This window comes from Myotis daubentonii, chromosome 16 (genome assembly GCF_963259705.1).
Source record: "Myotis daubentonii chromosome 16, mMyoDau2.1, whole genome shotgun sequence".
Taxonomy (NCBI): domain Eukaryota; kingdom Metazoa; phylum Chordata; class Mammalia; order Chiroptera; family Vespertilionidae; genus Myotis; species Myotis daubentonii.
The window spans coordinates 15,669,293-15,692,750 of NC_081855.1; the positions used below are offsets into that span (position 1 = coordinate 15,669,293).

General features: G+C 44.4%; 2 protein-coding genes across 6 annotated transcripts in view; one reads left to right on the forward strand and one right to left on the reverse strand.

Annotated features, from left to right (window-relative positions):
* CFAP52 (cilia and flagella associated protein 52) overlaps positions 1-16,165 on the reverse strand; it is a 37,566-nt gene extending 21,401 nt beyond the window's left edge. The window contains exons 1-4 of the mRNA XM_059668627.1: positions 16,069-16,165; positions 7,965-8,164; positions 7,007-7,143; positions 1,450-1,578 (exon numbers count right to left, since the gene is read on the reverse strand). Coding sequence (XP_059524610.1) covers positions 1,450-1,578; positions 7,007-7,143; positions 7,965-8,164; positions 16,069-16,165 — 563 coding nt within the window. The remainder of the gene's footprint in view (positions 1-1,449; positions 1,579-7,006; positions 7,144-7,964; positions 8,165-16,068) is intronic.
* Positions 16,166-16,816: 651 nt separating this feature from the next.
* Positions 16,817-23,458, forward strand: part of STX8 (syntaxin 8) — a 230,268-nt gene continuing 223,626 nt past the window's right edge. For all 5 annotated transcript variants that reach the window (XM_059668636.1, XM_059668635.1, XM_059668637.1 and 2 more), the window contains exon 1: positions 16,817-16,937. In XM_059668636.1, the coding sequence (XP_059524619.1) occupies positions 16,921-16,937 (17 nt within the window). In that variant the 5' untranslated portion in view covers positions 16,817-16,920. The remainder of the gene's footprint in view (positions 16,938-23,458) is intronic.

The window sequence follows — 23,458 nt, forward strand, 5'->3', positions numbered from 1 at the left end:
CCTTGTATGTTGAGTTCATCTGACTTAATAATTGTATAAATATCTCATGATCAACATCACCAAGACTTTAGCTAATATCTCAAGACAGAAAATGTTAAAAAAAATCTATTGATCAAGTTCAGTTTTTCTTTTCCTTTAGCCCCCAGAGTTATTCACATAATTAAGTGTTCAATAAGTATTTTGAATGTACTTTCTAAACTAAAAAGAAAAAGAGCTTTTCCATGGCCTTCCTGCTAGCTGGCATTTGGAGCCTGAAATACTGGGATTTGCAGGATATCTCTTGGAGACAATCGGATGGAACCCCTGAACTTGGGAGCATCGTGGAGAGCCCAGGGTCAGGGCGCCATCCCAGAAATCATACTTCAGAGGGCTTTTTCTCAGCCATCAGGGTCACATGAAATTAAAGCAGACTTCGGTTAGAGGTTGTCCTAAAAACTTCTGTTTTGACTCAAATTCAAGTTTGACTCCTGGAGAAATGGTGTCCTCAGATGTCGGAATCCGTTGATGCTTACAGCTGCCGCAGCTGCTGAGGAGCAGAGCGACCACGTCACATAAAGGCCTCGTCTGCCAGCTGAAACCTGAACGGAGCTGAAGAGCCTCATGGTCACCAGCCCTGGAGACAGGGCGGGATGTGGTCAGCTGCTTCAGGGTCCGGGTACCGCCCTAGTCAGATTCGCTCCTTAGGGGCTGGCTGTCATCCCAGCCAGTCGCGTCATGGCTTCTGAAAAGGCCCCTCCTCGTTGTTATCCAGGGAACAAATGTGTGCCACGCGTCACCAGGTGGGGACAGGAGGCAGTACAGGGGCAGAGCAGCACAAATGCTTGTCTCTGGTGGAGAAGCAGGCGACACCGTGTGATTCTCTAGACGGGAAACCGCAGGGGGGCCAGAAAGGATAGTTGCAGCCAGCGTAGACTTCCGTATACTGCCCCCCGCCATTCACAGATGTTTGACCTTTGAACTGATACGTGGCATGAAATAGGATGCCTTCATATAGGCTGGGGAGTCTGTAAATTAATTTTTTTGCAGTTAAGCAGATGCTGGCCTCGGTTCAGACCTTGGTCCCCTACTGGCAAGGATCTCACATGGCTACTAGTCAAACCCTTGAAACTTCCTGGAACAGTTCATTCTCAAACTATCATTTCATGAAACCTAAATCAAAAGCAGGTGGGAAAAACCTCACCCAGTAAGCGAATCTGCAAAACACTCTGGGAGCACAGCTTATGGGTGATGTGTTATCAGTAACACCTGGACCAGAACCGGAACTGGATTTAGCAGATAAGCAGAATATTTTCGGTGGGAAGCACAGAATTTTCAAATAACCATATTTAAGACTTTAGGATATGTTTCCAGGACGGAAAACATGTCCCCCCCCACACTGGAATGACCCTGTTTTCTGCAGAGGCAAATAAAGTGGCTTATGGGCCCTGCGCCCCGCCTGCAGATGCGTACTTCCCCGCGGTGACAAACATCTCGTCGCAGCCCCCCGAGAAGATGACCGCGGTGGCGTTGCCCACGTTGAGGCCGGCCGCAGGGCTGCCGCAGATGGCATCTCTCTTGGCTATGCTCCACACCAACACGCTGCCAGAACGAAAGGGACAAACAAGTCAGGGCCAGGTGGGCTTTCAAAATAAGAAACCGTTCTTTCAGTAGTTCTAGAAAAAAGGGAAAAACAGGTTACTTACAAAGGAACAAACAAAATTACACTGACACCCCCCCTCACCCCCCTTCCCCCCGACAGCTCTTCGATCACACTGGATCTGAGAAGACAAATAAGTGACACTTAATATTTTTTTTAAGGAAAATTATTATGACGTCAGAGACTAGCAAGTGCAACAATCAAGTCCAATGCTAAAATAAAGACATTTTCAGACATTCAAGGCGTAGAAGTTGACCCCCCATTTATATCATGTAAAAAACTCCCTTGGGGAAGTTTTCCAGAAAAAAAAAAAAGCAATAAAGAGGGCGACCTAAGGCAGTATTCTCAGACTTGACGGTGTATCAGAATCACTTGAGGGCTTGTTAAAGCAGAGCGCTAGGACCCACCCTCAAGCTTCCGGTCAGTAGTCCAAGTATCATAGAAATAGAATACAAATGTTATAAACCGTGTCAATGTAAAACATGCCTATTTCTATTTCCCAAATTGTACACATGTGGAATGTGTGATCACAGGTAATCTAAAATCAAGGTCTAACCAAGATCTCCAAAAATGGAGAGGTAGGAGGTTGCGTTGGTGGTATAGTGGTGAGCATAGCTGCCTTCCAAAAATGGAGAGGTAGGAGACAATGTAAGAGCCATACATTTTTTTTCCTTAGTAAGAAGCTGATAGTTACCATCTAACATGGGAAATTTAGGAGACCCAGACCCAGCTGGCCCCACCTGCATTGGGAAATTTGAGAGACATATTACTTAATGCCCAAGAGAATAAAAGCATGTGTACATACAAAATCTTATACATGAATGCTCATAGCAGCATCTATCTATATAATAGAAGAATATGCAAATTAGCCAGGACGCCGTAACGTCATGACTGAACAGCAGGGACCTGAGGCTGCATGGCACCTGGCTGCGCAAGGAACCTCAGGCCACGCCCCCCGACCCGTGGGGTTTGACAGGGGCATCAGGCCATGCCCCTCACCCAGCGGGGCTTGACAGGGGACCTCAGGCTGCACCCCCCACCCTGGCACTGGACCAGGAGACCTCATGCTGTGTCCCCCCCACCAGCACCAGGCCAGGGGACCTCAGGCTGTGCTCCCCCCACCAGCGCCAGGCTGGGGGACCTCAGGCCACGCCCCCCACTCAGCAGGGCTTCACAGGAGACCTGAGGCTGCACCCCCCGTCTGGTGGGGCTTGACGGGGGTGGGGTCAGCCAGGTCGGGGTCTCACCCAATGCGGGTGGGGCTGGCTGGGTCTGGGTCTCCAGCGTTTTCAAAGCGTATGTGGGTGGATGTGGGTGGTGGGTAGGGACTTGACTCTATTGCAGTGATGGCGAACCTTTTGAGCTCGGCGTGTCAGCATTTTGAAAAACCCTAACTTAACTCTGGTGCCGTGTCACATATAGAAATTTTTTTATCTTTGCAACCATAGTAAAACAAAGACTTATATTTTTTATATTTATTTTATATATTTAAATGCCATTTAACAAAGAAAAATCAACCAAAAAAATGAGTTCATGTGTCACCTCTGACATGTGTGTAATAGGTTCGCCATCACTGCTCTAGGTCCTGCGGCACGCTCCAGACTCTGACAGGAGGGAGATTTTTCATATACATTTTACTAATTTTCTTTCATCTCTGACTCTTCTATTATAGAGAAAGGGCAAGTAGCAATATTAAAATATTTCCTCTAATTAATTCCCTCTTAATGTGCACAAATTTTGTGCACCGGGCCACTAGTTATTAACACATTGTTTGCGGGTAGTTTTTATCGCGCGCTAACAGGTGGCGCGGGCCATTTTTGCTAATTTTTTGCGCAAATGGCAACGTTCAGTAAAATTACGATAACTTTAGTTTACGTATTTATATGTTACCCGCATTCTACCGCTAGTCTATAAAAAACGTATTAATATGTGTCCCGTGCTCTACTACCAGTCAACGTAAAACGTATAAGTAAAACGTATAAATACGTTTCCCGCATACAATGTGTTAATAATAGCCTAAAAGTGGAAAAGAGCCAAAAATTCATCAACTGATGAATGGATAAAGAAAAAGTGGTATATCCATGCAATGGAATATTATTTGACAACAAAAAAGAATGAGGTAGTGATACATGCCACAACATGGATGAACCGTGAAAACATTATGCTTAATAAAGTAAATCAGTCACAAAAGGCCACATACAGTATGACTCCATTTATTAGAAACATCCAGAGCAGGCACATCTATAGAGACAGAAAGTAGATTAGAAGTTGCCTGGCTGGGAGGGTAGCGGTGGAGCGGGAATGAGGAGTGACCACTCATGGGCATGGGATTTCTTTGGGGGTGTTGACAATGTTCTGAAATTGATTGTGGTGATGGTTACAAAACACAGCATGTAAAAAATTCCTTGGGGAAGTATTTTAGCAACCCCCCCCCAAAAAAAAAAACCCCACACAAAACCATTCAATTAACCACTCAACTGTATACCTTAAATGGATGAATTTTATGATATGTAAAATATATCTCAATACAGCTGTAAAGAATGAAGCCAAGGGCCTTAGGAGAGTAGAGCTCTTCTAGGTGGAGGGAATATGTATTTTGAATCCATCTGCATAGTTAGGAAACATACTTTCTTTATAAACCATGGACATGTGTAGTTTTAATTTTTCTTTTTTTTTAAAGCATAGTTTTTTTTTTGTTTTTTAAATATATTTTAGTGATTTTTTTTACAGAGAGGAAGGGAGAGGGATAGAGAGTTAGAAACATCGACGAGAGAGAAACATTGATCAGCTGCCTCCTGCACACCCCTGACTGGGGATGTGCCCGCAACCAAGGTACATGCCCTCGACTGGAATCGAACCTGGGACCCTTCAGTCCGTGGGCCGACGCTCTATCCACTGAGCCAAACTGGTCAGGGCTAGTTTAAATTTTTCAGAAAAATAAGTTTAAAGTGTAAAACTAAATAAAAGCCACTGACATAGAGAGAGAGTTGGCTGAGTAAATTCCAGCACATCCATGCAGTGGAATACCATGCAGCCATTGCAAAGAAAGTGGCATGTGTCTACATGTGCACACACAGAATATGTTCTTGATATCAAGTTGACCAAAAAGGGTGCATTACAATACTGATGTGCGATAACATTAGTGCAAAAAAGGTTCATAAATAGTTTACAAAATGTTTTTTAAAAGCATGCACATCCAAACTGTCAAATGTCTACTACAGTCCCTACCACCCCTCTGTTCCTCATCCTGTGTGTAGACACCAGGTGGTGTGGGTAGAAGGGACCCTGCCACAGGGTCAGGGTTGATCCCTGATTATCCAAAACCAACCCTCAGAACTTTGTCTTCCTCACCTCCGTGGCTGTTCAGGGGTGGGCATATTGCATGCTCTTGCCTGGCAAGGTTTGTTTTTCTTTCTTTTTTTTTTTTTTAAATATATTTTATTGATTTTTTTACAGAGAGGAAGGGAGAGAGATAGTTAGAAACATCGATGAGAGAGAAACATCGATCAGCTGCCTCCTGCACATCTCCTACTGGGGATGTGCCCGCAACCCAGGTACATGCCCTTGACCGGAATCGAACCCGGGACCCTTCAGTCCGCAGGCCAATGCTCTATCCACTGAGCCAAACCGGTTTTGGCTGTTTTTCTTTCTTTAGGAAAGAAACTTTCTTTAGAATGTTTTTCTCAACATCCCCTAATTTTCTGCAAGCAAGTTTTAGACAGCCTAAAATCAAACTTAAAATGACAGAGGAGACGAACAATGTGCAGATTAAGCTTGGCTAGAGGGCCATCTTTTTCTCCCCCTGGGTCTAGCCTGGGCATCTTTCTGACAGAAAGACGTGGAAGTGGAAGGGGCCTGATTGCCGAGCTCCAGGGATCTCTGGGGTGAGACGAGGCATCAGTAGTTTGTACATTTCCTTGGGTGATTCCAATGTGCACGCAAGGCTGAGAACAGCTGCTTTAAAGTTAAACCAAGAATACTGACAGATGATTTCTGGGTACATTTCTTACCACAAACAGTCAAATGGGGATGGCCCAGGGAAGGTGCAACTACTCAGCAGGGGAAAGGAACACCTATTGAAGGTGGGAATCTCATTAAAATTCTGTGGCCTTGCTACATGAGTCTGGTATGCACACAGAACTATCACTATATCACGACACATAAAACTAAATTTCATTTTTTTTTAATTTATAAATCTCATTTGTAAGAAACCCATGGAGCTCAAACAAGAACGTACCTGTACGAGTGCGCCACAGTATTGAATCCTACACACACCTCAGGTGGTGTTATTTTACTTTTCCAGACTCTTTACATAGGCAGGTGGACTGCATTGATTGTTCCTCTTAATGTAGTGTATTTAAGTATGTCCCCCGCCCCCCCCCCATTTCATTTGTGTGTATTCTCTGCCTACTCACTTGACTATAAGTTCCTTGAGGGGAAAGGAAAACCTATGAAAGGTGGAAATCTCATTAGAACTCTGTGGCCTTGCTATACAAGTCTGGTATGCATACAGAACTATCACTATATCACGACACATAAAAGTAAATTTCATTTTTTTTTTTTTTTATAAATCTCATTTGTAAGAAACCCATGGAGCTCAAACAAGAAAGTACCTGTACGAGTGCGCCACAGTATTGAATCCTACGCACACCTCAGGCGTTGTCACTTTACTTTTCCAGACTCTTTACACAGGTAGGTGGACTCCATTGATTGTTCCTTCTAACGTAGTGTTTTTAAATACTCCCCCCCCCCAATTTCATTTGTACTAGTATGTATTCTCTGCCTACTCATTTGTCTATGAGTTCCTTGAGGGCCAAGGTCATGTCTTGGCGAGGCAAGCTAAAAATGCCGCCTCTGGCGTCGCACCGCCAGGGTTTGCCTCTCAGCTCTGTTCCTTGCCACTGGCAGCTTTTTAGTCCCTCCCGGTAGCAGCAGCTCCCTCCTCCTGGAGTTGCTGTGAGGCTTAAATGGGGTAACGCAGTTCAAGTGCAGCACACACCTGGCACATAGTCAGTGCTCACAAAAATCAGCTTTGCCTTTGATGCTGCTGCTGATGACAATGATGATGAAGATGTCATCTTTCTCTCTCTCTTTTGTTAATAGCAATGACTCTCGAATTTAGATGCACATTAGAATCATGTGGAACTTTTATTGCTCCCAAAGCCCAGACCAATCAAAGCTGACTCTCTGCGGGTGGAGCCAGGCACTGGCCATTTTCTAAAGCCCCCAGCGCATTTCCATGCCCGCCAGGGTCCTACGGCATTTTCCTCCTAGGCTCTCACACACCAGGGAATGTTAGAGGGGGGAGGGTGCTTGGCATGTCTAGAAACATGCCTGCTGGAGCATAACTACGCATGTTTAGTTCGTTACCTTCCATCATCTGGGCCCCCGAGGGAGACCAAGTACAGATCACTTGGTGAAAAGGCCAGATCTTCAATTTTGCCCTTGTGAAGTGACAGCCGGGCAATCAGCTCCCTTTTCTTGTAATCCCACAAGATGATATCTGCCTGGGAAAAAGAACACGCAGTCAGGTCACGGGCAGGCTTTCAAGAACCCAAGGAGGCGGCTGCCCCCCTCGGCGAAGAAGAATAGCGATGTCACTTTTCTAGAAAGTGCATCGTGTCCTACAAAGACCACAGCAACAGAATGGAAGCGGTGTTAAAGGGTGACTTTTATTCCTGAGCAGATCGGTCACCGGCAGCAGCATTTGGTGTAAGAACTGCCGGGTTCCTTCCCTCTCGGCCTGAGAGAATGAAAAGGAACTGAGGGGGGGGGGGGGGGTCAAGAGGGAGAGGAGGAAGGGTACAGATGTTATATTGTAAATCAGAAGACATCTGAATCAATAAGCCAAATTTATTTGGAGTCCTGTTCATTTTCGCTGGAGCGAGCGGGCCCAGCGGAACTCTAGCTTCTCAAATTCTGGGGCCCAATATGGTGGAAGTCTTTTCAATTTATACGTTTTTCAGCTCTTTGTTTTCCAAATTTAGAATGAGACTTCCGGACCTTCTGAGAAAAAGTCCTGTGTGCTGGGACAGGGCCGTGAGACCGTATCTCAAGGCCTGGGCTGGCACCAACACTGACAACCCTGTCTGGGGCATATTTTACAGCCTCTCTGGAGTGGGGAGTAGTCTTATTTTCCCTCTGAAGCAAGCAAATTTTTACAGAGTAGCAGGGATAAAATTTTAAACAGCAGTTTTGACCCGAGATGAAGGTTACTGTACGTCACAGACGCGCGTCAGCCCAGAGCTGACCCACCAGCAGGCGGGGCGGTTTGCTAAGGCAGGCGGCTCTCAGTCGCCTCACAGTGAGTGACTCTCGGGCTGCTCACCTTGAAGCCCATGTACGTGACCTGTCCCGAGGCAATGTACTCCCCGCTGTTGGAGACGTCCACACAGGAGACGTTGTTGCCGTGGCCGTGCAGGAAATCCTGTTTGTTGGTATTTATCGCCTGAATGAGGACTGTGCAACCCAGAGGGTAAACCAGGTGTTCCTGGTCAGGGTGGCATTTCAGACCAGTGGGCACATGTCCTAAGAGAGAGATTAAAAATTAATAAGAAGGTGTAGCAGTGGCTGCTAATTAAAAAAAAAAAAAAAGAGTACAAAGGAGAACACTTTTGATATAGGCCTTAGTTCAACGAAAATAAGTGGTGGGAGAAAGGTAATTTTATTCCACTGACAAGATCAGTCTAGTGCAGTGGTTCTCAACCTTGGCTGCACATTAGAATCACCTCACCTGGGAATCTTTTTTAAAATCCTGATTTCTGGGCCTCATCCTCCGGAAATTCTGTTTCTTTGTTATGGGGCGGGGCCACAACATGAGTAACAAAGAAACAGAATTTCCGGAGGATGAGGCTCAGAAATCAGGATTTTAAAAAGATTCCCAGGTGATTCTAATGGGCAGCCAAGGTTGAGAACCACTGGTCTAGTGTGTGACTGCTCAAACTGCAACGTGCAAAAACTCCCCAGGTGCCTGGTTGAAAGCTAGGTTCTGGTTTTAGGTCTGGGGCGGGACAGAGATAGCGCCTTTTCTGACAAGCTCCCAATTGCGGCTGATGTTGATGCTGGTCCAGGAACCTCACTTTGAACATGAAGGCCCTCGGGCCAATTCTTGTCATTCTAAGAAGCAAGAATGCCTGTCTGGTGAGTGCATCCCGGTGAGAACACGGGCACGTGAATTCATTGCCCTGAGCACAAGTGTGGTAAAGATAAAATTCTGGTTTCAGTCCCAAGTCTCCACCAGGCACTTTGAATCAGCCCCGGACCGCTCAGGGGAGGATGCCATCTTCCAGATATTTGCCAAGAATCATGTCAACAATTTCAAACCTTGGCAATATGTATTTTATGATTGATTTTTCTTTTTCTTTTTTTTTTTTTTAGAGAGGGAGAGGGAAAGAGAGAGAAACACTGATTTGTTGTTTCACTTACTTATGCATTCATTGGTTGCTTCTTGTATGTTCTCTGACCAGGAATTGAGCCTTGATGTATTGGATGACATTTTAACCAACGAAGCGACCCAGCCAGGCCTTTGTAATATGTTTTAATGTGAAATAGACACAAGTCCCCCTTATCACTCACCTTTGGTTAGGATTTGTTTTAGTTCTTCTTCATATTTACTTTACAATATAAGCTTTAAATTCAGCTTGACTTGTTAAAAAGTCATTTTTAGTGGGGTGTATTGAATGTATAGATTAATTTAAGGAAAGATAATTTCCGTAATGGTACATTATGTCTCTTTTCTAAAAACAGGGTATATTTCCCATAGTCTCCTTTTATGTGCCTCCGCCCAGTAGCATTTACAATTTTTCTTTGGAAAGCTCTCACACAATTCTCATTATGTTTATTCCTGGATACTTAAAAATCTTACGTATTGATATTTCCATTCTCCACCAAAAGTGTCATATTTATGGATGTAGCTTTCTGGTCTTTTAATGAATTTGTCTTTTATATTTAACTCCCTCTGGAATTTATTTTGGTGCAGAGTGTGATCCCAGTAGCTAAATAGATTTCCTTTTTGCTCAAATGGCCAAATTTATTTACCGAGTAAATTGTTTCTTTCATTTTGTTATTGTTCCTTTTTTATGCAGTAAGTTCTCATAATACTAAGCTTTATGTCTGGAGGTAATCTATTCGGGCTAAAATATATATTTGTTTACTTCTAATTGCAGGCTCCTTTTAAATAATCATATGGCTATCCACGTGGAAAAAGTAAAATTCGATCCGCACTTCCCACCATCCACAAACAATACATTCCAGGTAGACCAAGGATCTAAATGTGAAAAACAAGACTCAATGTATATACAAGTTGTAGGAAATGACTTCTGAAACATAACGCCAAAGAGCAAATCCTAACAGAAAATGCCAGTATATGCATCCAATCAATGTTGCTGTTTCTCTCTCATTGATGTTTCTCTCGCTCTCAAATCCAAAATCAATAAAAATATATTTTAAAAAAAATGAACATTCCAATGGCACCACCTCTATCTAGTTCCAAAACATTTCCAGACTGTAACTTTTTAAGCCAATTTTTAAATCAATTTTAAAGCGTTTTTAAAGTATTTTTTAAAATTGATTTTAGAGGGAGTAAGGGAGAGAGAGAGAAACGTTTTATTGGCTGGGTTCCAATAAAATTTTATTTAGAAAAACAGGCAGAAGCCCAGACTTGGTCTATAGGCTATAGCTTGCAGACTCCTCGTCTGTTTTGGTAATGTTGGTGTTTTCAGTTTAAGAACTCTTAATACCTACAGCCTTATAAAAAGCTTTCATAAGCAACACAACTCTATTTGGTTTGCTTACATAATAAATTCCCATGAAAATACCTAAAAGAGTCAAGTACAGTTAAACATTTGCACCTTCAAGTTAAAACTTATAATGTGAAAGTATAATGTATAACGGGGAACTACAATGAGTTCTAGTGTCATGATGATAAAAGGGGCTTTACTTTTGCTTCTAATTTGTTTCCATGTGGAGACTAAACTCAGTTACCTGGTATTTAAGGCTTCTACCATCTAATTCCAGGTTCTTTCCTGGGTTATCCTGCCCTCCCTGACCCTGAAGCCACACCCAGCCTTTGCCATTCCCCAACCAGTCCCCACACGCTCCGCCTTCCTTCTTTGCTCACCATACACCTGCTGCCTGGAATATTTTGCTCCTCAGTCTTTACTCTGACTCCTACCCAACTTTAAAGACTACTTGGATTAACCCTTCCTTGACCTCCCAAACTTTCATAAAGTTTGCTTATTTTTTTTTATGAGAGGTATTATAGAATTTTTAACATTTTTTACCATCATTATTCTGAACTCTGTATCAGATAAATTTCTTATCTCCATTTCATTTATCTCTTCTCCTGGAGAATTCTCTCTCTCTCTCTCTCTCTCTCTCTCTCTCTCTCTCTCTCTCTCTCTCTCTCTCTCCTCTTGTCTCCCCATTTTGGCTGCCTGTTTGGGTTTGTGTCTGTGTGTTAGGTAGATCTGCTATGACTCCCAATCTCTAGCTCAGGACAGTCAGACTGTTTCTGCCCCAAGTACCCTGTTCAGGGCTATCAGCAATCTGCAGCTTCTGGCTCCCTCTTCTGGAGCTGCATTGCATGCCTTTGGAAAGGACCAAGATGTGCACTAGGGTCTGCTTTTCCTACACCTGGGCCCAGAAGGAGATGAGGCAAAGATGCAAAACCCCCAGAGATCCTGCAGTCTGATTATTAGCCTTGATTGGCCTTAGAGCAGTGGTTCTCAACCTGTGGGTCGCGACCCCTTTGGCGGTCGAACGACCCTTTCACAGGGGTCGCCTAAGACCACCCAGCATATCAGATTTTACATTACGATTCATAACAGTAGCAACGTTACAGTTATGAAGTAGCAACGAAAATAATTTTATGGTTGGGTCACAACGTGAGGAACTGTATTTAAAGGGCCAGAAGGTTGAGACCCACTGCCTTAGAGCAAGCATGTCAAAATCCAGGCCCAAGGGCTGCATCCGGCCCACAGCAAATAGTGTGGCCCAGACAATATAACGGTATGTAAGAAACGTTTTAATAAAAATTTCACAACTTAATTTTTATAATATCCTGTTATACATAATTATTAATAGCGAACTATAACATTCGCTAATGACCGATTGCTATCATCGTGTTGCACTCATTTCCCTTACGCACCTTATGCGCATGTGCACCATTTCTCTCCACTAATACTAGCAGCGAATATTTTAGCAGCTGATGGCCACGTCATTAATCTTGGACTGGCTTGTTTGGTGTGTGCAACAGGAAATATTTCACTTTCAGAGGACATTAAATAGGTTAATTTGCGTTACGCTTATTAATTTGTGCAGTTATTCAGTGTCTGGTAAGTTAATGTTCAAGAAAAAATGTTAATTTTTATTAAAAGTTCTATTATTTTATGCTAACAATGACTCATTTATTTCAGCCCTTTGTATTCAGCATTTCTCTATTGAAATAAACCTATGTTTCTATGAAAATGGAAGCTTTTGTTTTTTTGCGGCCACATAAACTTACTGGTAAACCTTGTTTATTTGGCCCGTGTTAGCCTTTGAGTTTGACATGCTTGCAGAAGGACATCAGACAAAGACTCAAAGCCTTCGCCTGCAGTCTGTTATCAGCCTTGATTGGCCTTAGATGGGCTACAGGGTGGAGTGACTGTCTTTCCCTAGGTCAAAACCTTCTGGTTAGCAAAGGTCCCAGGAGAAAGATGCCCTCAGTCTCTATGGAGGCTCCACTTCCTGTCCTTGATTATCAGGGTTCTCTCAGCTGGTCTTCAGTTGATTTTTCAGGCTGGTTTTTCTGTATTTTAGTTCTCTTTCCAGTTTGGCCCTGGGAGAGTGTCAGTGTAGCTTCCACTTACTCCACCGCCATTTTTAATCCTCTTAAACAATTTTTTTCATTGAAGACAAAAATACAAGAAAACCCAGTAACCTTTTACCAAGTAAACATACCAACTCAACTGTGGCCTGGATAAAGAGGTAGATTATTACTGCCGCCCTCCCCAGACACCCTCCAAGTACCTTTGCTCAGTTTATATTTTCCCCAAAAGTAATTGCTGTTTTGACTTCTATTTTTGTAAATTAATTTTCCTCATTTTAGAACTTTATGTGAATGGAATTATACAATATGCACTCTTTTACATCTAGATTTTTTCATTCAACATTATGTTCGTGAGATCTAGCCATGCTGTGCGCAGTAGTTCATTCTTTTTCCATTGCTGCACAGTAGTCTATTGTGTAAATATACCACAATTTATTTGTCCTTTTACTTTTGATGAACACTTGGTTGTTTTAACTCCAGTGGTTTGAAATAATGCTACTGTAAAAAAATGACAAAAAAAGAAAAAAATGCTACTATAATATTCTCCTGCTTTTTGAGCACACATTTCTGTTCCAAGTCAGATATAGCATTTGGAGGATACATCAAAAATCTGTAAAATGTACTCAGAAATTACCCTAAGGAAAAAAGTTAGAGTAAAAAGGTTACCTATGCAGATGTTCTTTGTAGCATTTAAAAATAAATGTAGAAAATGAAAATCATCCTAAATTCTTAAGAACAGGGCATTGTTCTTATAAATTGTAGCATATCTTTGCAACAGAATAATATATTAAAATATTAAAAATTATGGCATGGAGTATATTTACTGCTAAATAAAGATTTATATGGTATACTGTTAAGTGAAATTAATGTTATAAGAGGTTACATATGTCTGAATCAACTTTTATTAAAAAAAACCCCACCATATTTATATGTAAGTGATGTATGTGTTCATGTGAAAGGATCACAGTGATATTTTGGGAAATGAAATGATGGTTGATTTTTCTTTTGGTTTCACTGCATTTTTCTTTTTTTAAAAAACTCTTTTTAAGTACGGCTATGAATTTGTCCCTGTGTTTGCAGTGAATAGCATACTACTTGGCGTGTGGTGGTTCTAAATAAATGTATATTTGACTAGGAGAGAATATAAATTGTCACAAAACCAACAAGGTAAAAACAATTCAATTAATTTGGGCCATTTAAAAGGGCCAAGATATCCTGGCTGGCGTGGCTCAGTCCTTGAGCGTTGACCTATGAACCAGGAGGTCACAGTCGATTTCCAGTCAGGCATATGCCTGGGGTTGCAGGCTTGATCCCCAGTGTGGGGCATGCAGGAGGCAGCCGATCAATGATTCCCTGTCATCATTGATGTTTCTCTCTCTCTCTCTCCTCCTTTTCTTTTCTCTCTGAAATCAATAAAAATATATTTTAAAAGAAATAAAGTAAAAAGGCCAAAATAGTTAGTAATTAATTGCCATGGAAGACACTGGGATATAATTTTCCATATATTTACTCTTGGAGCGTTACAGGGCAGCATGACTTCGATTGCAGAGCTCTATATTTGAGGCTCTACACTGGTCACCAGTGTGACCCTTGGCAGACTGCAGGCCACTTACTTCCTTTACCAGTGAGTTTGGAACCAGCTCTAAAGATGGCCCATACGTCAGATGTACTAAGTGTCCACTTCCTTTTAAAAAAATATTGATTTCAGAGAGGAAAGGAGAGGGAGAGATAGAAACATTAATGATGAGAGAGAACCATTGATCTGAGAGAGAACCATTGATCGGCTGCCTCTGCATGCCTCCTACTGGGGGTGGAGCCCATAACCTGGGCATGTACACTTGACCAGAATCGAACCCGGGACCCTTCAGTCTGCAGGCTGAAGCTCTATCCACTGAGCCAAACCAGCTAGAGCTAAGTGCCCACTTTCTATAAGAGATGGCTAAATTAAAATGAGTCAAGAGCCATGTCCTAGAATGCTCTTAAAATCTTGGTCATTCATATGAAAACATGCTCAAAGTCACTAATCATCGGAGAGATGCAAATCAAAACAACAATGAGGTACCATCTCACACCTGTCAGACTGGCTATCATCAACAAATCAACAAACGACAAGTGCTGGAGAGGATGTGGAGAAAAAGGAACACTTGTGCACTGCTGGTGGGAATGCAGACTGGTGCAGCCACTATGGAAGACAGTATGGAGTTTCCTTAAAAAACTGAAAATGGAACTCCCATTTGACCCTGTGATCCCACTTCTAGGAATATATCCCAAGAAACCGGAAACACCAATCAGAAAGGATATATGCACCCCTGTGTTCATAGCAGCACAATTCACCATAGCTAAGATCTGGAAACAGCCTAAGTGCCCATCAGTAGATGAATGGATTAGAAAACTGTGGTACATCTACACGATGGAATACTATGCTGCTGTAAAAAGGAAGGAACTCTTACCATTTGCAACGTCATGGATGGAACTGGAGAGCATTATGCTAAGTGAAATAAGCCAGTCAATAAAGGAAAAATACCACATGATCTCACTCATTCATGGACAATAGAGACCATTATAAACTTTTGAACAATAATAGATACAGAGGCAGAGCTGCCTCAAACAGATTGTCAAACTGCAGCAGGAAGGCCGGGGAGGGTTGGGGGGCAGGAGATAGGGGGGTAAGAGATCAACTAAAGGACTTGTATGCATGCATATAAGCATAACCAATGGACATAAGACACTGGGGAATAGGGGAGGCTAGGGGACTGTCTAGGGCGGGGGGATAAAATGGACACATATGTAATACCCTTTGTAATACTTTAAGCAATAAAAAAAAGAAAGAAAAAAAAATCTTGGTCATTGATTGTTCTGTATGTACAATTTTACATTTTTAAAGCTTCCAGGCATTACAATGTACTTTTAAAATTTCGCTTTTAAAAAATGTAATTCACTGCTTTTTTTTTCATTCTTCAGAAAAGAAACAAAATCATTTCTCCCCTTAATGTCCAAAATAATAGGCAGTTACTAGTCTAAGTAAGGATTTGGGCAGAACAGCCACGCCCCCTCTGACCAAAGCCTCTCTCCCCTCCAGTTCCCCCTTGGCGTCTTTTTTGGCTTCTGTCGTGGTCTGAAGTCCTCACCAATAGTATCTTCTTTCGGGTTAAAGCACAGGATCATCCCCTAAAGCGGTGCTTATGTATACAGCAGCTGGGATGTTGGAAGTTAGTCGGTCCCAGGGGCCATCATGGACTCGATTATCCAGTGGTTACTGAGGGGCGGACAGCTTTTCGAACTACATGGGGGTTAGAGCCAGGGAAGGCTGATCTGATGGGAGAAGGGCTACAACACGCTTATTCATCCTTACAGCCCTGTGAGGAGACATTTGGTCCCTTTAGGTGCTGGGAATAACCATCCAGTTCATTGAGACTTGGAGCGAAGAATTGACACTCTAAGGCTTTTGTGCAGGAAAAGCTGTCCCCTCCCCACCCCCCAGGCCCCATGTATGGCCCTGGCAAAGGCTCATGCCAGCATCCCACCTGTCTGCCAGGTACCACCCGCTGTCTCACTGCTCCTGTTAGCACTACACATCCCAGGGTTCCCACACCACCCAGCCCAGACATACTCATGGCCTCACCATTGAAGCCGATCACAGCCTGAAGCTCCAGCTCGGCCACCTCGGCTGCGTGAGGGACCTCGGCCATCTCGGCCTTGGGCGAAATTTGGTTCTCCATCATGCGGAGACACCTCTCACTTTTCGCTCAACCTCCCGGACACACAGCGTCTTCTGGTCGTTATGGTAACGGACTGCGCATGCGCATCAGATCCACGCCCGCGCTAAACCTAGCCTGCGCAGTTCAAATTCGTGCAAGCCCTTTTGCAAATAGGGAGAGAGGGCTTCTTTTTCCTAGTTTTCTGCAAATTTAGGGGCTACCAAATGCACAGGAGGAATTACTCCTTCCCCCAATGTAAAGAGTCTGTGATCTTTTTGGTAACTATATAATCAAGTACTTAATGGCATTTAAAAGTCGATCAGAGGATTTCTTCTGATGGGAAGACTGCCATAAAATAATATATAATTAATACGTCAGGTCACTAGTTTGAAGCTGGGTAAAAAAAGAGTTTAAGCTTTATTGAGGCATAATTTACATATCACAAAATTCACTTAAAGTGAGTTTTAGTGAACTTATACACTTGCGTAATGATCACCACAATCGTTTTTGTTTCAAGCAGGATACAATTTTGTTCAACAATTTTATTTTAACTGCACCCAGCTGTTCGCGTCTCTTAGCGGAAACATTGCTCCAATCTGCTGTTCCTCTGCGGAGCGCTGTCCTTTATCACGGGGCCGGAGACCCGCTCACCGTACATTCACTTGGCAAACTCCAGGTTCCGGCGCGTTCGGGTCGGAGCGCGGGGTGTGACCCGCGCGGGCCGCCGTAGTCAGCTGCTGCGGCAGGAAGTGTCCCGGCGCGGCGGAGGCTGCACTATGGCTCCGGACCCCTGGTGAGTCCCGAGTGGCGGCGGCCACGCGCGCGGGGTCTTTGGGGGTCGGCCGGGTTTCCGGGGAGCAGGCGACCGCTGGGCATTGCGGCTGAAGGCCTTTAGAGATCAGAGGAGGGGCCGCACGGACTCTCCCGCTGCCGACGGGGTCTCTGCCGCATCCCGCCATCCTCGGTGTCGGCTGGGGTGGCCGGGGCAGGAGACCCGTGAGCCCCTCGGAGCTGCGGGCTCGCGCCGGACTCTGGACGCTCCGCTCGCCCTCCTGGGCCGCGTCTGGCCGCGGGGATTCCCCGCCTCCCCTGCGGCGGGGCTGGCTGGTGCGGGCTTCGCTGCTCTCCTGGGAAAGTGCAGCGGAAGCAGCCTTTCTGCGGGTGCTGGCCACCTGGTGAACCCCCTTATTTCACGGGGTCAGGATCCATCGTCACCGGCCGGTTAATAACCACTTGGCATAGGACCCCCGTCTTGTGAGTCCTCCAGAAAACGTGTAGGAATCTGGGAGGGAATTAGGCATTAGTTTTTGAGGCATTTTACCCTTACGGGCGTCCAGATCATGAAGACTCTACCGCAGCAGCCCTTGCAGTAAAACAATGGCTGTTGAGTTGTTTATTTTATTCAACAATTAAATCCCCAAGGACTGGATGACGAAAGACTCAGCTTTGACCCCAAGGAACATATTGCTATAGTTGATCAGACTTGAGCCTTTTGTGTAATAATTAAAAACATTACAGTTCTGTAAAGTTCTTTTTGGAGTATATGTCTTAGGTTGACATCTCTAATGATAGTTTGTAATTGCTGAAGCTTCGACATCAGAATGGATTGCAAGATCCAAGTTAGCACTATCTAAGATCTAGGGCAGCAGTTCTCAACCTGTGGGTCATGACCCCTTTGGGGGTCCAAGGACCCTTTCACAGGGGTCGCCTAAGACAATCAGAAAAACACTTATATAATTACATATTGTTTTTGTGATTAATCACTATGCTTTAATTATGTTCAATTTGTAACAATGAAAATACATCCTGCATATCCTATATTTACATGACGATTCATAACAGTAGCAAAATTAGTTATGAAATAGCAACGAAAATCATTTTATGGTTGGTGGTCACTACAACATGAGGAACTGCATTAAAGGGTCGTGGCATTAGGAAGGTTGAGAACCACTGATCTAGGGCAGTGGTCGGCAAACTCATTAGTCAACAGAGCCAAATATCAACAGCACGATTGAAATTTATTTTGAGAGCCAAATTTTTTAAACTTAAACTATATAGGTAGATACATTGTTATTAACTTAATTAGGGTACTCCTAAGGCTTAGGAAGAGCCACACTCAAGGGGCCTAAGAGCCGCAGTTTGCCGACCATGGATCTAGGGTATCTGGCCCAATGGCTTGATTTAACACTAATTTTTCCGCCTATTTTTAACAATTGTATACTCCCCTATAGAAAATTTAGAAAATACCGACTATTTGCAGAGGAAAAATTTTGACATCTTTAGCTGCCATTTGGAATAGTAGCCATTATTGATTTTTAAAATGAATTAATGACTTTATAGAATATATATGTTACTTATAGCACATATATATTATGTAAAGGAATATTTCTTCATATTATTAAATATTTACTGAAAATTCATGATCTTGTTGCATAATAATACCATGAATAACCATATCTTATTTAATTATTATCCTCTTTGTATCTGTAATATTAGGGTATGTTTTTGTTTTTGTTTCGAATTACTATAAAAACTATCCCTGTGTTCCATCTCTTACTTCCTCAACTTCTGAGAAGTGAAACTGTTGGATCCAAGGGGCTGAGCATTTTTAAGGCCCTTGACAACATCTTGCTACATTGCTCTCCACCTCCTGAAAGCTAACTCCCTCACTTTACACATAAGGTAGGATATAAAGCTCAGAGATAAGGGCCCCAGGTTGTCCATTTATGTTGGGGTCCTGCCCCAGCAGGTCCAGGAGTTTCCAAAGGTGTGGACGGAGTCGGCGAAGAAAGAATGACACGGAGGCAGCGTTCAGTTGATCATCATAGCTAGGTTCTCTCTTTATTATCCTGTTACATCTGTATTTATTCCATCTGATCCTGTAAGCATGCCTCAATAATCGAATTATGGTATGTTTTGGGTAACCTTCTACAGTTCCTAGTTTCATTTCCATAACAGTTCCTAGTTTTCATTTCATTTCATTTCCTGTCTCTATCTAGTTCTGTTGATTTTAATCTTGTCTAGGTTAATCTCTGTGTTCCATTATAAGGGCTAGTCCAAGGTCACTATTCTACTGCTCTACTGGTAAGCTACAAGGAAGTGACTGAAGGAGATTATCCTACCCAGTAAAGGTTATGTCCTCCCAGCCCCGCTGCTTGCTTTCTCTGGGACTGGGTCTCCAGGGGTATAGGCTTTGGTGCTTTCCCTGGTGGGCAGACCCCTGGGGATGTGGGCCCAACAAGTCCCAAATTTATTGCCAACAGTCTTAGTCCAAGTTCTTCATAAGTCCTTTTTCGGGGAGGTGGCCCTGGCTAGAACACATAGCGCTAAGAAGGGGAGCAAACATATTAAGAACAGTATGCCAGGTCCCTTGAAACATATGCTGTGCAGATGTTTCTTCCCTGCAGCGACTGTGTCAAGCAACCAGGATGGACCGGCTTCCGGCAAATTCCCCCCCCCCTTTTTTTTTAAATGACAGCATGTGTAAATCAGCGGCCACCTCTCGGATTGGGTTGTTTAAGACTCAGAAGAAGACTTGTTTGTGACTTTGCCAACAGGTCAGTCCGAGGCTTAACCCTATATAGGCTCCCCACACATTTAGATTGGTGGAAGCTATCACTGGACCCCAAGCCTCTTCCATAGTTAATGTTGAAAAAACATTTATAATTTTCCTGTTACTCTCAAGTAGCTTGTCTCAGTGGCTTTCTCATTGGACTGTTGAAAGAAGCAATGGGGGAACTCGGCTGTGCTAGCATCAGTTACCTTGCAAAATGGGTTGCTGATCTGGAGGGTAGAAAGGAGTATGCAATGGGACTTTGAAAAACCTATGAAAACAGACTTGACTGTGGCTTTGCTTCGTGCTGTTGAAAGTCACAGGTCAATGGTGCTTCGCTCCTGAGTAGTGTGCTAGCATTTAGAAATGGAACACAGCAGCTACTGCCCTAATGGCATATCTTAGCAAGTGGTAAGTCAGCTCACAGTTTAATACAAGCACTGAGTGGTTATTGTCTTTGAACTGGCTCTTTGCTAAAGTTATTTAGCTTTACTGCTAGGGCAGCTTATTTGTTGATGATACACCACTTTTGGAAAAAGCCCTTTAATACTCATAACACAGTTTCTGGAATTATCAATATTTTGCCATTTTTGTTTCATCTCTGTCCTCCATGTCTTTGTGTGTGTGTGTGTGTGTGTGTGTTTTAACATGTTATACACATATCAGTTTAGCCATACATTCAGTATTTTTTGTGCTAGAAGAGGGCCCAGTTCATAGTCTGTAAATTTCTTTTAATCTCTCTCTTCCAGTTTTTCAGTCTCCTTCACGTCATCGCTTATGCCTGAAAACTAATCATCTCCTTTTTCTTCACTCCTTATAGCATCAGGTTAGTCACTAATCTCCTTTGTTTTTTTCTTTTAAATCTCTTTTATGCTGTCCATTTCTACCATAGTCCAGTCTTTTATAGCCTTACTAGTGGCCCGGTGCACAAAATTCGTGCATGGGGGGTGTCCCTCAGCCTGACCTGCACCCTCTCCAATCTGGGATCCCTCTCGCAATCCGGGACCGCTGGCTCCTAACTGCTCACCTGCCTGCTGGCCTGCTCGCCCCCAACTGCCCCCCCCCACCCCCGCCGGCCTGCTCGCCCCCAACTGCCCCCCCTGCCGGCCGGCTCACTCCCAACTGCCCTCCCCTCCTGGCATGATCGCCCCTAACTGCCTCTGCCCTAGCCCTGCCACCATGGCTTTGTCTGGAAGGACGTCCAGAAGGTATCCTGGTCTAATTAGCATATTGCCCTTTTATTAGTATACTAGTGGCCTGGTGCACAAAAATTTGTGCGCTCGGGGCAGGGGGAAGAGTGTCCCTCAGCCCGGCCTGCACCCTCTCCAATCTGGGACCCCTGGAAGGATGTCCTATTGCCGGTTTACAGGGATCGGGCCTAAACTGGCAGTCGGACATCCCTCTCACAATCTGGGACTGCTGGCTTCTAACCACTCACCTGCCTGCCTGCCTGATTGCCCCTAACCACTCTGCCTGCGAGCCTGCTTGCCCCCAACTTCTCCCCACCGCCAGCCTACTCACCCTCAAATGTCTCCCCCCCCACCGCCAGCCTGATCACCCCCAACTGCCCCCTGTACCAGTATGCTCGCCCCAACTACCCCCCCTGCCGGCCTGCTCGCCCCTAACTGACCCCTCCCCACCCCGCTGGCATACTTGCCCCCAACTGACCCCCTGCTGGCCTGCTCACTCCAAATGGCTCCATCCTCTATTCCATTTGTGACCTTCCCACCCCTAAGTTAATGTCGTGTCCTTAATATGTGGTTATGAGATGTCTCTGTGACTGAGCTGGGAAACCTTTCACGTTTCTCTTTCCTTTCCTTTCATCTCAGGATAACTGAGCTCTGCGGTTTGTGTGGGACCAAAGGCCCTGGGAATACAATGCTGAGCCCTCTGACTCATTTTATTCTTTATTGTATTATTTGATTCCTGGGGCTGAATTAAACATGAAAACAGAAGAAAATATGCCCTTAGATATAGAATCTGGGTCATTACCCGGAGATTTCTGCGGGAGTTGACACTGAGGCATGAGCCACGTGTTTATTGGTCAGTTTCCTCAACTATGGAACGAAGGTTGATCCTGCCCCTCGGATCCTTTGGAGGTTGGATATGATGCATCCAGAGGGATTAACTGGCAGCTCTGAGAGTAAGATCAGAAGGCAACAGACACTTGTTTCCTTTACCCAGACAGAGTTAGAAAAACACAACTCCTTTTATCATAACAGCAGCAAGGGCCATGCCTGTGGGAGGAGGAGCAGGGAACCAGGGCTTCCCCCTTGCTCCTTCCCCGCCCTCCCTCCCTCCATCCCTGGACTGGTCCAGCTGCTATGCTATGGTGGAACCCCTCAACTCAGGCTCTGGCCCCGCCCATGTCACAGGGAGGAGCATGCGCAGTTTCTTGCAGACACAGAAGCAGCTGTGGAGTAGGGAGGTGGCGTTATTCCCCTGAGCAGGCACTGAAGTCCTTGTTGAAGTCTCCACTCCGGAGCCTGGGAGTCCAAGTCCTGGGAGGCTGCGCAGTGGAGGTGCCACGTTCCTTTCAGTAGAAACTGAAGATTGATAGGAGCCTGCCGGCTGCAGGGAAGGACCAGGAGGTCTGCCTTGTGCCCATTCTCCAATCCCCAGTCCCGCTTTGCTGATCGCGCCTCCTGAGCCCCGCGCCCGGGCCGCACGTGGGGCGGGGCCTCCACGATCTCCATCGCCCTGCGCTCCACCTGAGCCCCAAGCCGCCCGGGGCCGCACATGGGGGTCCCGGCTGGGGGCGGGGCTTAGGTGGCACACGGGGCCCGGATGGCGGCTTGCGCTGGCCCCCTAGTTGGTTAATATTAACCTAGTTGGTTAATAAAATTATATAGGTTTCAGTGTACAATTCTATAATACATCATCGATATAGTGTATTTATTCAGTGTTCATTACACAAAATCGAGTCTCCTTCCGTCACCATTGATTCCTTGTCTACCACTCTTTTGCTTTCTCTCACACCCCCTCCCATGTGGCCCTTAATCCGTCACCTTTTTCACCCAGCTCTGAAACCTCCCTCTCCCCTCTGACAGCTGTTAGTCTGTTCTCTGTATCTATGAGTCTGTTTCTGTTTTGTTTGTCAGTTTATTTTGCTCATTATATTCCACATTTAAGTGAAATCATATGGTACTTGTCTTTCTCTGAATGGCGGCTTATTTCATTTAGCATAATGTTCTCCTGGTCCATCTATGCCAGGGGTGGGCAAACTTTTTGACTCGAGGGCCACAATGGGTTCTTAAACTGGACCGGAGGGCCAGAACAAAAGCATGGATGGAGTATTTGTGTGAACTAATATAAATTCAAAGTAAACATCATTACATAAAAGGGTACGGTCTTTTTTTTTTTTTTTTAGTTTTATTCATTTCAAACGGGCCGGATCCGGCCCGCGGGCCGTAGTTTGCCCACGGCTGATCTATGCCAATGGTTCTCAACCTTGGCTACACGTTAGAATCACCTGGGAATATTTTTAAAATCCTGATTTCTGGGCCTTATCCTCCAGAAAGTCTGTGGCCCTGCAGCAAAACAAACAGAATTTCCGGAGGATGAGGCCCAGAAATCAGGATTTTAAAAAGATTCCCAGGTGATTCTAATGTTCAGCCAAGGTTGAGAATCACTGATCTATGCTGTCACAAAAGGTAAGATTGCCTTCTTTTTTATGGCCAAGTAGTATTCCGTTGTGTAAATGTACCACTGCTTTTTTATCCACTCTTCTACTGCCGGACACTTGGGCAGCTTCCAAATCT